This window comes from Bufo gargarizans, chromosome 4, assembly GCF_014858855.1.
Source record: "Bufo gargarizans isolate SCDJY-AF-19 chromosome 4, ASM1485885v1, whole genome shotgun sequence".
Taxonomy (NCBI): domain Eukaryota; kingdom Metazoa; phylum Chordata; class Amphibia; order Anura; family Bufonidae; genus Bufo; species Bufo gargarizans.
In genome coordinates this window covers 233,146,450-233,162,798 of record NC_058083.1, presented here as the reverse complement: position 1 = coordinate 233,162,798, position 16,349 = coordinate 233,146,450, and the positions used below count along the sequence as shown (strand labels likewise).

General features: G+C 44.4%; 1 protein-coding gene across 6 annotated transcripts in view; it reads right to left on the bottom strand.

Moving 5' to 3' along the window:
- Nucleotides 1-10,759, bottom strand: part of LOC122935654 (muscular LMNA interacting protein) — a 322,247-nt gene extending 311,488 nt beyond the window's left edge. The window contains exon 1 of one of the 6 annotated variants that reach the window (XM_044291464.1): nt 10,478-10,759. In XM_044291464.1, the coding sequence (XP_044147399.1) occupies nt 10,478-10,537 (60 nt within the window). In that variant the 5' untranslated portion in view covers nt 10,538-10,759. The remainder of the gene's footprint in view (nt 1-10,477) is intronic. The other 5 variants (XM_044291458.1, XM_044291461.1, XM_044291460.1 and 2 more) reach the window with 5 other exon arrangements.
- Nucleotides 10,760-16,349: the final 5,590 nt, after the last annotated feature.

The window sequence follows — 16,349 nt, the reverse complement described above, 5'->3', positions numbered from 1 at the left end:
ATCCTTGGCGGCGGCAGGACGTGCGCCAAACAGCTCTCCGCCTGGGGCCCAGCTGCCACTACATTTACCCAGTGTGCAGTTAGGGAGATATAGCGTCCCTGGCCGTGCTTACTGGTCCACGTATCTGTGGTTAGGTGGACCTTGCTACAGATGGCGTTGCGCAGTGCACACTTGATTTTATCGGATACTTGGTTGTGCAGGGAAGGCACGGCTCTCTTGGAGAAGTAGTGCCGGCTGGGAACAACATACTGTGGGACAGCAAGCGACATGAGCTGTTTGAAGCTGTCTGTGTCCACCAGCCTAAATGACAGCATTTCATAGGCCAGTAGTTTAGAAATGCTGGCATTCAGGGCCAGGGATCGAGGGTGGCTAGGTGGGAATTTACGCTTTCTATCAAATGTTTGTGAGATGGAGAGCTGAACGCTGGCGTGTGACATGGTTGAGACGCTTGGTGACGGAGGTGGTGGTGGTGGTGTTGGTGGTACATCCCCTGTTTGCTGGGCGGCAGGTGCCAACGTTCCTCCAGAGGCGGAGGAAGAGGCCGAGGCGGCAGCAGCAGAATAGGCCGAGGCGGCAGCAGCAGAAGAGGTAGCAGGGGGAGCCTGAGTGACTTCCTTGGTTTTAAGGTGTTTACTCCACTGCAGTTCATGCTTTGCATGCAGGTGCCTGGTCATGCAGGTTGTGCTCAGGTTCAGAACGTTAATGCCTCGCTTCAGGCTCTGATGGCACAGCGTGCAAACCACTCGGGTCTTGTCGTCAGCACATTGTTTGAAGAAGTGCCATGCCAGGGAACTCCTTGAAGCTGCCTTTGGGGTGCTCGGTCCCAGATGGCGGCGGTCAGTAGCAGGCGGAGTCTCTTGGCGGCGGGTGTTCTGCTTTTGCCCACTGCTCCCTCTTTTGCTACGCTGTTGGCTCGGTCTCACCACTGCCTCTTCCTCCGAACTGTGAAAGTCAGTGGCACGACCTTCATTCCATGTGGGGTCTAGGACCTCATCGTCCCCTGCATCGTCTTCCACCCAGTCTTGATCCCTGACCTCCTGTTCAGTCTGCACACTGCAGAAAGACGCAGCAGTTGGCACCTGTGTTTCGTCATCATCAGAGACATGCTGAGGTGGTATTCCCATGTCCTCATCATCAGGAAACATAAGTGGTTGTGCGTCAGTGCATTCTATGTCTTTCACCGCTGGGGAAGGGCTAGGTGGATGCCCTTGGGAAACCCTGCCAGCGGAGTCTTCAAACAGCATAAGAGACTGCTGCATAACTTGAGGCTGAGACAGTTTCCCTGGTATGCATGGGGGTGATGTGACAGACTGATGGGGTTGGTTTTCAGGCGCCATCTGTGCGCTTTCTGCAGAAGACTGGGTGGGAGATAATGTGAACGTGCTGGATCCACTGTCGGCCACCCAATTGACTAATGCCTGTACCTGCTCAGGCCTTACCATCCTTAGAACGGCATTGGGCCCCACCATATATCGCTGTAAATTCTGGCGGCTACTGGGACCTGAGGTAGTTGGTACACTAGGACGTGTGGATGTGGCAGAACGGCCACGTCCTCTCCCAGCACCAGAGGGTCCACTAACACCACCACGACCATGTCCACGTCCGCGTCCCTTACTAGATGTTTTTCTCATTGTTATGGTTCACCACAACAACAAATATATTATTTGGCCCAATGTATTGTATTCAAATTCAGCGGGATATAAATTTGAGGCCTAGTATTTAGGCGCTGGGTGACCGGTATGGATTTAGTGACAGAATTAGACTTGGAAATGCACAGAAGCGTGTGTGTGAAGTTATTCTGAATGACCCAATGTGCACCTTGAATATTATATACCCTTTTTGGGATAGATTTCAAATAGCTCTGATATAGCAGGAACCACTAAATTATGAAATTGCTAAATTGGGAATTGTACTTCAACCCAGAACAAAAAATGTGCTTTGACGGGCACTAAATAACTTTCCCAGCTACAACAGGACAGCGGTAACGAGAGATTTAGAGGGATTTAAATTTGAGGCCTAGTATTTAGGCGCTGGGTCACCGGTATGGATTTAGTGACAGAATTAGACTTGGAAATGCACAGAAGCGTGTGTGTGAAGTTATTCTGAATGACCCTATGTGCACCTTCAATATTATATACCCTTTTAGGGATAGATTTCAAATAGCTCTGATATAGCAGAAACCACTAAATTATGAAATTGCTAAATTGGGAATTGTACTTCAACCCAGAACAAAAAATGTGCTTTGACGGACACTAAATATCTTGCCCAGCAACAACAGTACAGCGGTGGGTAACGAGAGATTTAGAGGGATTTAAATTTGAGGCCTAGTATTTAGGCGCTGGGTGACCGGTATGGATTTAGTGACAGAATTAGACTTGGAAATGCACAGAAGCGTGTGTGTGAAGTTATTCTGAATGACCCAATGTGCACCTTGAATATTATATACCTTTTTGGGATAGATTTCAAATAGCTCTGATATAGCAGGAACCACTAAATTATGAAATTGCTAAATTGGGAATTGTACTTCAACCCAGAACAAAAAATGTGCTTTGACGGGCACTAAATAACTTTCCCAGCTACAACAGGACAGCGGTAACGAGAGATTTAGAGGGATTTAAATTTGAGGCCTAGTATTTAGGCGCTGGGTCACCGGTATGGATTTAGTGACAGAATTAGACTTGGAAATGCACAGAAGCGTGTGTGTGAAGTTATTCTGAATGACCCTATGTGCACCTTCAATATTATATACCCTTTTAGGGATAGATTTCAAATAGCTCTGATATAGCAGAAACCACTAAATTATGAAATTGCTAAATTGGGAATTGTACTTCAACCCAGAACAAAAAATGTGCTTTGACGGACACTAAATATCTTGCCCAGCAACAACAGTACAGCGGTGGGTAACGAGAGATTTAGAGGGATTTAAATTTGAGGCCTAGTATTTAGGCGCTGGGTCACCGGTATGGATTTAGTGACAGAATTAGACTTGGAAATGCACAGAAGCGTGTGTGTGAAGTTATTCTGAATGACCCAATGTGCACCTTCAATATTATATACCCTTTTAGGGATAGATTTCAAATAGCTCTGATATAGCAGAAACCACTAAATTATGAAATTGCTAAATTGGGAATTGTACTTCAACCCAGAACAAAAAATGTGCTTTGACGGACACTAAATATCTTGCCCAGCAACAACAGTACAGCGGTAACGAGAGATTTAGAGGGATTTAAATTTGAGGCCTAGTATTTAGGCGCTGGGTGACAGGTATGGGTTTAGTGACAGAATTAGACTTGGAAATGCACAGAAGCGTGTGTGTGAAGTTATTCTGAATGACCCAATGTGCACCTTCAATATTATATACCCTTTTAGGGATAGATTTCAAATAGCTCTGATATAGCAGAAACCACTAAATTATGAAATTGCTAAATTGGGAATTGTACTTCAACCCAGAACAAAAAATGTGCTTTGACGGACACTAAATATCTTGCCCAGCAACAACAGTACAGCGGTAACGAGAGATTTAGAGGGATTTAAATTTGAGGCCTAGTATTTAGGCGCTGGGTGACAGGTATGGGTTTAGTGACAGAATTAGACTTGGAAATACACAGTAGCGGGTGTGTGTGAAGTTATTCTGAATGACCCAATGTGCACCTTCAATATTATATACCCTTTTTGGGATAGATTTCAAATAGCTCTGATATAGCAGGAACCACTAAATTATGAAATTGCTAAATTGGGAATTGTACTTCAACCCAGAACAAAAAATGTGCTTTGACGGACACTAAATATCTTGCCCAGCAACAACAGTACAGCGGTAACGAGAGATTTAGCGGGATATAAATTTGAGGCCTAGTATTTAGGCGCTGGGTCACCGGTATGGATTTAGTGACAGAATTAGACTTGGAAATGCACAGAAGCGTGTGTGTGAAGTTATTCTGAATGACCCTATGTGCACCTTCAATATTATATACCCTTTTAGGGATAGATTTCAAATAGCTCTGATATAGCAGAAACCACTAAATTATGAAATTGCTAAATTGGGAATTGTACTTCAACCCAGAACAAAAAATGTGCTTTGACGGACACTAAATATCTTGCCCAGCAACAACAGTACAGCGGTGGGTAACGAGAGATTTAGAGGGATTTAAATTTGAGGCCTAGTATTTAGGCGCTGGGTCACCGGTATGGATTTAGTGACAGAATTAGACTTGGAAATGCACAGAAGCGTGTGTGTGAAGTTATTCTGAATGACCCTATGTGCACCTTCAATATTATATACCCTTTTAGGGATAGATTTCAAATAGCTCTGATATAGCAGAAACCACTAAATTATGAAATTGCTAAATTGGGAATTGTACTTCAACCCAGAACAAAAAATGTGCTTTGACGGACACTAAATATCTTGCCCAGCAACAACAGTACAGCGGTAACGAGAGATTTAGAGGGATTTAAATTTGAGGCCTAGTATTTAGGCGCTGGGTGACAGGTATGGGTTTAGTGACAGAATTAGACTTGGAAATACACAGTAGCGGGTGTGTGTGAAGTTATTCTGAATGACCCAATGTGCACCTTCAATATTATATACCCTTTTAGGGATAGATTCCAAATAGCTCTGATATAGCAGGAACCACTAAATTATGAAATTGCTAAATTGGGAATTGTACTTCAACCCAGAACAAAAAATGTGCTTTGACGGACACTAAATATCTTGCCCAGCAACAACAGTACAGTGGTGGGTAACGAGAGATTTAGAGGGATTTAAATTTGAGGCCTAGTATTTAGGCGCTGGGTCACCGGTATGGATTTAGTGACAGAATTAGACTTGGAAATGCACAGAAGCGTGTGTGTGAAGTTATTCTGAATGACCCAATGTGCACCTTCAATATTATATACCCTTTTAGGGATAGATTTCAAATAGCTCTGATATAGCAGAAACCACTAAATTATGAAATTGCTAAATTGGGAATTGTACTTCAACCCAGAACAAAAAATGTGCTTTGACGGACACTAAATATCTTGCCCAGCAACAACAGTACAGCGGTAACGAGAGATTTAGAGGGATTTAAATTTGAGGCCTAGTATTTAGGCGCTGGGTGACAGGTATGGGTTTAGTGACAGAATTAGACTTGGAAATACACAGTAGCGGGTGTGTGTGAAGTTATTCTGAATGACCCAATGTGCACCTTCAATATTATATACCCTTTTAGGGATAGATTCCAAATAGCTCTGATATAGCAGGAACCACTAAATTATGAAATTGCTAAATTGGGAATTGTACTTCAACCCAGAACAAAAAATGTGCTTTGACGGACACTAAATATCTTGCCCAGCAACAACAGTACAGCGGTAACGAGAGATTTAGAGGGATTTAAATTTGAGGCCTAGTATTTAGGCGCTGGGTGACAGGTATGGGTTTAGTGACAGAATTAGACTTGGAAATACACAGTAGCGGGTGTGTGTGAAGTTATTCTGAATGACCCAATGTGCACCTTCAATATTATATACCCTTTTAGGGATAGATTCCAAATAGCTCTGATATAGCAGGAACCACTAAATTATGAAATTGCTAAATTGGGAATTGTACTTCAACCCAGAACAAAAAATGTGCTTTGACGGACACTAAATATCTTGCCCAGCAACAACAGTACAGCGGTAACGAGAGATTTAGAGGGATTTAAATTTGAGGCCTAGTATTTAGGCGCTGGGTGACAGGTATGGGTTTAGTGACAGAATTAGACTTGGAAATACACAGTAGCGGGTGTGTGTGAAGTTATTCTGAATGACCCAATGTGCACCTTCAATATTATATACCCTTTTTGGGATAGATTTCAAATAGCTCTGATATAGCAGGAACCACTAAATTATGAAATTGCTAAATTGGGAATTGTATTTCAACCCAGAACAAGAAATGTGCTTGAACGGACACTAAATAACTCGCCCAGCTACAGCACTAGGGACAGATTTAGCTGGATATAAATTTGAGGCCTAGTATTTAGGCGCTGGGTGACCGGTATGGATTTAGTGACAGAATTAGACTGGGATATGGCCAAAAAATAAACAGACTATTGCTGGTTAAATGCACTTGGTGTGACAGCTTCACCCTGATGTAGGCTTTAGCCAAAAAACAACCACACCATTGAGGGTTAAATGCACTTGGTGACAGGCGCAGCTTGCCCCTGATTTTGTATATGGCCAAAAAATGAACAGACTATTGCTGGTTAAATGCACTTGGTGTGACAGCTTCACCCTGATGTAGGCTTTAGCCAAAAAACAACCACACCATTGAGGGTTAAATGCACTTGGTGACAGGCGCAGCTTGCCCCTGATTTTGTATATGGCCAAAAAATGAACAGACTATTGCTGGTTAAATGCACTTGGTGTCACAGCTTCACCCTGATGTAGGCTTTAGCCAAAAAACAACCACACCATTGAGGGTTAAATGCACTTGGTGACAGGCGCAGCTTGCCCCTGATTTTGTATATGGCCAAAAAATGAACAGACTATTGCTGGTTAAATGCACTTGGTGTGACAGCTTCACCCTGATGTAGGCTTTAGCCAAAAAACAACCACACCATTGAGGGTTAAATGCACTTGGTCGCAGCTTGTGCTGGCGCACCACAAGACACAAAATGGCCGCCGATCACCCCAGAAAAATGAGACTGACAAACGGTCTGTGCAGCCTAAAAACAGTGAGCAATTGAGGATCAGCAGCTCAATGATCCACAGCTGCAGATCGATCAGTTAATCAAGTCCTTTGGAGGAGTTAATCTGCCTAATCTCGCCCTACTGTCGCAGCCGCAACCTCTCCCTACGCTAATCAGAGCAGAGTGACGGGCGGCGCTATGTGACTCCAGCTTAAATAGAGGCTGGGTCACATGGTGCTCTGGCCAATCACAGCCATGCCAATAGTAGGCATGGCTGTGATGGCCTCTTGGGGCAAGTAGTATGACGCTTGTTGATTGGCTGCTTTGCAGCCTTTCAAAAAGCGCCAAGAAAGCGTCACAAAAGCGCCAAGAAAGCGACGAACACCGAACCCGAACCCGGACTTTTACGAAAATGTCCGGGTTCGGGTCCGTGTCACGGACACCCCAAAATTCGGTACGAACCCGAACTATACAGTTCGAGTTCGCTCATCCCTACTCAGGATAGCTCATCAATATCAGATCGACGGGCATCCGACACCCGCTACCTCAACCGATCAGCTGTTTGTAGAGGCCATGGTGCTTGTGCGAGTGTCACATCCTCTTCACAGTTAAACTGCTCGTTGTCTGGATAATAGAGAGTGGTGTAATTTCCTCTCCCACCGCAAGCCTCTTCAAACAGCTGATCGGCAGGGGTACCAGGTGTCAGAACCCTGCCAATATAGTATGGATGAGTTATCCTGAGGATAGGTTATCAACATCTAAGCACGCACATCCCTTTAATTTGGTACTTATGTAGCTAAATACATCTTCCAGTATTCTGAATTTTAACAACTAACTACTATATGCTTTACTTCTGCCAAAAAGCTGTCAGTACATTTCATATATTCCCACCATCTAATCGTGAAAGTAGCAAAACAACATTAAAAATGTTAACCACATCTAACATGTCATCTATATTGCTCAGAGTTACGGATTACTGATCTTTCATGCAAATATGTTACATTCCTAAACTCCCAGAAGCTTTTGCTGTCTCTAATTTGTCACTTTACATGACAAAGTTTTATTCCCGCTAACAAATGTTCAAGAAGGATAAAGTTCATGTCAGATATTTGGAAACAGCATTTCTAGGCAGCAATATACAGTATGAGGATATATTATGCTTCTAGATTTTACTATATTAAAGTTTTATAACTTTTTGAGATCGTTAAATTGCCAAGAGAAATTGTAGCAAGTAATATTTTCACTTTTGCAAACATTTAGATTTTTTTACTTTTTATACCGTTTTCAGCATATCTAGTTCCTGTTGTCACCTTGTTTCCTGGTAATTAGTATAGGATAGAAATTTATGCCAAACTCAAATGACATTTGGTCATGGGGTAGACTGGCCATATACCGTACTGGGAAACCTCCTGGTGGGCCGATGCCCACATCGCTGCTGGCTATGTTAATTAAAGCTGGGAGTGCCAGGTATGTGTGTACCCAGCTGGCCACTGCAGGTTCTCGCCTGACTTGAACTTTATTCGCGCTCCTTCGCGACCACCTGCACCGCTTATACATTGCATCATAGTGCTGTATTCTCCTGAACGCTTGTTATATAAAGAATTCATGGCAAATTCATTGGAATTCACATATTGTTGAAATGTGAAAGGAGCCACTTAGTCATAGGTTTCATAATCTCTAATGAAAACAAACAACCAGCGGCATTGATTGATGCAGAGTGGTTCCTGTCAGATCAGAGCGTTCACAACAAGCTATAAATATGACATCTGAGGTTGAGACGGGAGCCTAAAGAGAAACATGAGATAGGGACTGGTATGTACTGGAAAATACAAGGCTGATGATGACAGAAGAAGTGTGCTACAAATGTATCAAAAGCTGGAGTAAAACATGTCATATGAAAAAAAAAATTAACCATGAATTTTATTATTTCATTTATAAAGGTGAGGGATTTTCAAGTTCAAGTACTTTTAAAAAATTAAGTCACAACATGAATATATACATATATATATCAGGAAGAAACCTGACAATCCCTGGGATCCACCTTAAATAAAGAACAGATCCTGCGCCACTGCTCTGGTTCTCCCAGCCAGGCTGTAGCAGTGATGTGATATCAACAACACGTCACCGCTGCAGCCAACCACTGGCCTTGTCGGGTGCCCCACTGAGGCTAGTAGTAGACTGCTCTGGTCACATATTGCTGATGTCACATCACCGCTGCAGCTGGGTAAACAGAGCGTGGCCAGGAGAGCTGGAGTGATGGCACAGGATCTGGACTGAAACCGGAGAACCGCAATAAAAGCCATTAGTTTGCTGCAACTGTGTAATTGATATGTTATAATAGTCAAATTAAAGATTGCTACATATGTGGTATACACATACACACACTGTTATATAAGTATCTGCTATAACTACTATATAATTATCTATATATATAAAGAAGGTTGTATGTATGTATGTTCCGCAATCACTCAAAAACGCAATCATCGATTTCAATGAAACTTGGTATACACATGCCTTGCTACCTGGAAAGAAATCTTGTGAGGGTCACAGCTCTATAGAACGTTACGTTTCTGAGATATTCCCCCAAAATGACCTGCATTAGCCAATGCAAGCCTGGAAATCTTTATCTTCATATTCCAACTGCCATACTGCCATACACACGGTCACATGTCTCTTATAAGCCAATAGAAGCTCGCAGGCCCTTAGTCTCCACATACACACAGTTTTACACCAGGTTTCCATAACAATCCAGCCATTTTCTCCACTGCTGTAGGTCAGCTTTAGGCTAGGGCTACACGACAACATGTGTCGCGCGACAATAAGTTGCACGACACATAGGGCACAACTACACTGCTACATGTGTCGCGCGACATTGATGTTGCACCATTGTTATGCAATTTTTTTTATAATGATAGTCTATGGTGTTGCACTGTGACATGTGACATGCTGCGACTGCGATGCGACAGTCACAGAAAAAAATTCATTATATGTTGAGACAAAATGTCGCGCAACACATGTCGTCATGTAGTAATAGCATTAAAGGGGCAGGGTGCTGTGGAGGTCACTGTTAAAGGGGCGGGCACTGTGGAGGTCACTGTTAAAGAGGCGTTCACTGTGGATGCTACTGTTAAGGGGCAGGCAGCTGTGGAGGTCACTGTTAAAGGGTAAGACACTGTGGCGGTCACTATTAAGGGGGCAGAGGCCACTATTAAAGGGGCAACTGCTGTGGAGGCCACTGCTAAGGCAGCAGGGCACTGTGAGGTCACTGTTAAGGCAGCGGGGTACTGTGGAGGTCACTGTTAAATCAGCGGGGTACTGTGGAGGTCACTGTTAAGGGGGCAGGCCCCTGAGGAGGTCTCTGTCAAGGGAGTGGGGTGCTGTGAAACTCACTGTTAAAGGGGCGGGCTGCTGTGAAGGTCAAAGTTAAGGGGATGGGCACGCTGTGGAGGTTCCATTTTACAATGGCAGGGCACTGTGAGGGGTTCAGTGTTAAGGGGGGGCTGTGGAGTTCACTGTTAAGGGGGCGGGGTACTGTAGATGTCACTGTTATGGGGGATACTGTTGATATCTTTTAACGACACACGCAAACATTAAATGAAATAGATTAAATATACCTGTGGAAACCGGGTCCTTCTGCTAGTAACTGATATATAAGTTTCAACAGCAGTCCAGTACAGAAATTCTTTTTAGACTGTTTCTACATTTAACAGCCACTTCTCTAGCAGGTGCATACAAATAGAGGATCAGAACAGCAAATGCAACTCACAACTCAGCAGCTGTCTGGCTTAACAAGAGATATACACGATTCTAGAATAATATGTGATCAGTCTTACCATACTCTTCTGTCTTAAAGTCCTATCAGATAGGGATTTATTTTTCTTCTTAAAATCCATTTAAAAAGTAAGCTCTTGGTGAAGTAAACCCATCCTGTTCCTTGTTGGTTATCAGTGTTCTTCTCAAGCCACAGCACTCCGAACTGTCCTGCAGATAACTTCTTGTTAACTCTGCTTTCCAATTATAGGTCTATGAAGCACACAAATAGTACTGAGTCCCGGCAGAAAGGAGGCAGCTGGCTTCAGATAACAATTCACATCAAGCCAAGCTCAAATTCAAACTAGACTTTCTCCATTATTTTAGGACACAGCTACATTACTGTGATTTTCTTCTGTGGACAGCGGTTAAACAGATAAATGTGCAGTGTGCGGTAGATTAAATATTTTACAATATATGACTTGCTATTTCACGTAATTGCATATATCCACCTCCTAAATATAACCAGTGTCAGAGGAGATATGTGTTGGCAGGATTGGTCTGTTTATGACATTTTGTGACCTACTGCAGCAGAAAGTTGGTCACCGCCTATATGTTACCCCTTTATTACCATATTTTATATTTTGGAAACTAAGGATACATGTTCCTGTTAAAATGTCTCTAGAGAAGAAAGGAATTTTTTGAGTTCAAGAATCACATAAAACTAAAACTATTCAATTAGAATAGAACATGGCATATTGCAAAACTGAACAGCTAATTGCCATGTTATGTTAAATCAATCAAAAATTGTGCTGCTGCCATATAGTGTAGCGCAGCCATGGTAAAAAAAATAATTCAAAGTCAAAAGTGACTTAGGCCCAAGGCCGTCTACCCAACTTGGACTTTGTATGAAGAGGCTGCGGTGATTTGTGAGCGCCACAGTCTCTTCCTAGGCCATATGACATCTCCAGACTAAAAAAAAATACCCTAAATTACCCCAAATTGGCTCCCAAAATGAGAAATGTGGTCTCCAAATTTAAAATACATATAATTATAATAAAAAATATTTGGAGGAGAATATAGCAGCACATACCTCTTACATCCAAGGACTAGTGTTGAGCGCGAATATTCGAATAGCGAATATTAATCGCGAATATCGCAACTTCGATAATTCGCGAATATTACAAATATACTGCTATATATTAGTTATATTGAATATTCGTCATTTTTTACATCTGAACAAATGATTCCTCCTTGCTTAAAATGCTTGTGGTCATTGAGTCATTGGCCCACAAGCAAGAAGCAGGGAGGAATCATGACTTTAGATGTTGAAAAAAGACCAATATTCTAAAAAACAAATATATAGCACTATAGCGAATATATTCGTTTTGACATTTTTTTGAATATTCGTCTTTTTTTTCCCCTCCAAACAGTACAGTTAAACCCCTTTGGCATACTCCTCCCCACAAGCGTCCCTGTCACCATGGGGACTCCTGGTGGTTAGAATATTCCATCGGATCTGAGTTAGATCGTAAAAACTCAAATCCGATGGTATATTCTAACACAAAGGCGTTCCCATGGTGATGGGGACGCTTGAAGTTAGAGTATACCAACAGGCGTAACATACTGGCCCCCTGCTGCCTGGGGGCACCTGACCTCTGACAGGGCACTGTGCTGCACCTGAGGGGTTAATTGTGCGGATCACAGCACCCTGTCAGAGGTCGGTTGCCGCCAGGCAGCAGTGCGCCTACCCCACATTTAAAATCATTCATGGGCAGTGCGCCCTAACCCCCCCTCACCAGTACTACAATTATTGGTGGCCAGTCTGGATCCCCCCTCCGTATTAAACATCAATGCTGGCAGTGCGCTGACAATCCCCCCCCCCCCCCGTATTAATCATTGCTGGCAGTGCGCCCTCAATCCCCCCTCCCTCCCCAATATTAATCATTGCTGTCAGTGCGCCCTCAATCCCACCTCCCTCCACAGTATTAATCATTGCTGGCAGTGCGCCCCCCCCCCCCAGCGGCAGTCCGATTGGAGTCCCAGCAGTGAAATGCTGGGGCTCCAATCGGTTCCATGGCAACCATGACTTACCCGCGCCGCCAGGTGCTCCTTCTTCTCAAACTCACAGGTCTGTGTGGTGCATTGCTATAAGCATACGCCGCACAGACCTGTGAGTTTGAGAAGAAAGAGCCCCCACCGGCTCCAGCGCAGGTAAGTACAATGCTGACTAACTGACCATGGAAGCCAGGACTTCAGTAGCGTCGGTTGCCATGGTAACCGATCGGAGACCCAACATTCACATAGCCCTGCCCCAGAAGTGAAAGAGATTGAGTACACTGATGCCCAACCACTTATGTTTTAAGATGAGTACATGGGAGGACCACCGAAGCTCGTCTCGGATGATGACGAAACATGTGCCAACTGCTGTGGCTTTCTGCAGTGTGCAGACTGACCAGATGGGCAGGGATGAAAACTGGGTTGAAGATGATGTGGAGGAGATGAGGTCTTTGACCCCACATGGAATCAAGGTCATGCGAGTGACCTGTGTAGTTCGGAGGAAGAGGCAGTGGTCGCACAGTGCCGCCAACACAGCAGAAGATGGAGCAAGGTGCAAAAGCGGAGCGGCTGTCCCCTAGACAGTACGCCTGCTACTGCCCAACACAGCAAGGGACAGAGAACACCAAAGCCAGCTCCAAGGAGTTTCCTGGCGTGGCAGTTCTTCAGACAATGTGCTGACGACAAGACACGAGTGGTTTGCATTCTGTGCAATCAGAGCCTAAAGCGAAGCATAAATGTTCTCAACCTGAGCACAACCTGCATGACCAGGCATCTAAGTGCAAAGGACGAGCTGCAGTGGAAGAGACGCCTCAAAAACAAAGAAAGGTCTCTGCCTCCCCCTGCTTCCTCTTCTGCTGCAGTCTCGGCCTCATCATCCACCTCTGGAGTAAAAGTGGCACCTGCCACCCTGCAAGCAGCAACACCACCACCTGGGTCACCAAGCATCTCCACAATGTCCCACGCAAGCATTCAGCTCTACATCTCCTAAACACTGGAGCGGAAGAGGAAGTACCCCCCGAAATGCTGTCATTCCGTCTGGTGGAGACGGAGGGTTTTAAAAACCTTATGGTGGTGGCTGTCCCACAGTAAGTCGTGCCCAACCGCCACTCCTTTTCCAGGTGAGCCATACCTTCCCTGCACAACCAAGTGGGGGCCAAAATCAGGTGTGCACTGCGCACAGCCATCTGTGGCAAGGTCCACCTAACTATGGATACGTGGACCAGTAAGCACGGTTAGGGACAGTATATCTCGCCAACATTACACTGGGTAAATGCCGTGGCGGCTGGGCCTGAGGCGGATAGCAGTTTGGGCAATGTCCTTCCACAACCGAAGATTGCAGGGTGCTTCTCTTTGCCTCCTGTTGCTTCCTCCTCCTACTCCGCTTCCTCATCCTCTACTGCTTCCTCATCCAAACAGCTTAACACCTTCACCACCAACTTCAGCACAGCCAGGGGTAAACGACAGCAGGCAGTTTTAAAACTTATCTGTTTGGGGGACAAACCCCACACCGCGTAGGAGCTGTGGACGGGCATGGAACAACAGACCGATGAGTGGTTGGTGCCAGTGAGCCTCAAGCCCGGCCTGGTAGTGTGCGACAATGGGCAAAATCTCATAGCAGCTCTGGGCCTAACCAGTTTGCCTGGCACATGAGCTGACATTTGGTGGTGCAGAGGTTCCTTAAAAATTACCCCGATATGTCAGAGCTGCTGCAGAAAGTGCGGGCCGTCTGTGCGTGCTTTCAGCATTCTCACCCTGCTGCTGCTCGTCTTTTAGCGCTGCAACGTAACTTCGGATTCGCCACTAACCGTGATCAACATGGTAGACGCGGAAAAGAACTTCAAAAGTTGATAGAGAAGATATCCAATTGGATTGTGGACATCACGGAGACGAGTGACATGGTGGGGCAGTATGTGTGCACACTCCTACATATACTGACTGATGGGTCTGCCCCTTCAACTACTGGGTCTTCAAATTGGGCACATGCCCTGCAGCCAGTGTATTGTCTGAATGTTTGTTTAGCATGACTGGAGGGGGTTATCACAGGTTGTATTTCCCAAAGTTTTGGGGTGTACCCTAATTTAAACAAAAAAAATATAATTAAAACCAAAAAACACTGTAGGCTACCTCCTCCTCCACTGCCGCCGCCTCCACCACCACATCCACTGCCTCCTCAACCTCCTACTCCATATGGACCTTGTTTTTACATATTTTATGTTATTTAAAGTTATTTCCCTATCCACAATTGTTTGCAGAGCAGTTGCCATGCTCTTAACCACATTTTGCTGCCATTTGCAGCATTTTTAGAGCCATTTTAGTGCTCCAAAGTTCGGGTCCCTATTGACTTCAATGGGGTTCGGGTTTGGAGTCAAGTTCGGGTCAAGTTCGGGTCCCGAACTGTAACTTTTTTCTGAAGTTCGGCCGAACCCATCGAATCCAAACATCCAGGTGTCCGCTCAGCTCTACCCGCCAGCAAGCATGGAAGGTACATGGCCAGGGAAAACAAGTCTCAGTGGGGTAAAATACCACCAAAGCATTGTCTTCATGTAGGATTCAAAGTGTGTTGTATATTTCAAGTGTGAAACAGCAAATCTAATGGCAGTGGACCATTGGGTGGTGGGGAAGGATTTCCCTAGCTCAGCTTCCCAGGAGAGGAAGGGGGCTGACTTAATGATGGAATATTTACAACCAAAATAGATATATATCAGTTCGATCCCTGGTGGTGCTGGAGATGTTATGGACCATAGCCGCAGAAGTTCCCCGTTAGCTTTAATAGTGAAGGGAACTCTCCTTCTCAGAAGGTGTCTCATCCTCAGATATTTATAGAACTCTTGATATGGGATCTGATATTCCTTTTGCAGTTCTGCAAAAGCCTTTAATGAGGACTGAGACAAGAGGTCAGCCACTTCAGTAATACCTCTCTCTTTCCAGGACTTTAGTGAGCGGTCTGGGATAAGACACTGTAGAGAGTCAATTGGGGTTAACTGAGCCGCAGGAGTAGGTGCCCCTTTTTCCCCTAGCATGGAAGTTCTACCATAAAGCTATGGATGTGGAAATAAAGTAAGATGGAACAAAGATGGAGGAATTTTCCTGTAGGGAAACCACGAATAACGCCTTAAGGTTCTGTGATGGGACTTGTGTTTTTTCGATATGTACCCAATGTTTGGAAATGTCATTCACACACCAATCCCTCAGCTGGTTGATTCTAGAGGCTAAGTAATAATCGGAAATATTGGGTAGGCTCAACCCACCGGATCTCTTGTATCTATCTATTCATGATGCTTTTGGCTATTTGGGGTCTGCATTTATACCAAATGAACTGATTTAGCATTCTGTTGATGGTGGCAAAAAAGGAGGCAGGGATCGATATAGGGAGAGTCTGAAAGAGATACAATAATTTGGGAAGTGAATGTTTTTGGAATGCCTCAATGCAACCTTGCCATGATAGTTAAGTCTTAGCCACATTTTCCAGGTCTGCCTGCAACGTACGTAGATAGGAGAGGGGGGAAGTAAGCAACATATCATTTTTGAGGGGTAGAAGTAACCTGAATCCCTAGATACTGTACATTAGAATCTTGCCAGTCTAATGGAAATTGTACTCTCAAAGACTCCAGAGTTTTTTGAGTAATCAAAAAGGGTAGAGCTTGGGATTTACCCTAATTAACCTTATAGTAGGAGAGGGCTCCATAGGAACGGGCAATTTCCATTACTGACTTTAGAGACAATGTAGGGTTTGCTAAGGTTGAAATAATATCATCCACATAGAGTGAGAGGCGGCATTTCCTGTCACCAATCTCAATTCCTTCAATGTCAGTGACTAGCCGAATTGCTTGAGCCAGAGGCTCTACTGATAAAATTAAAATAAGGGGTAAAAGGGGACACCCCTGTCTCATGCCA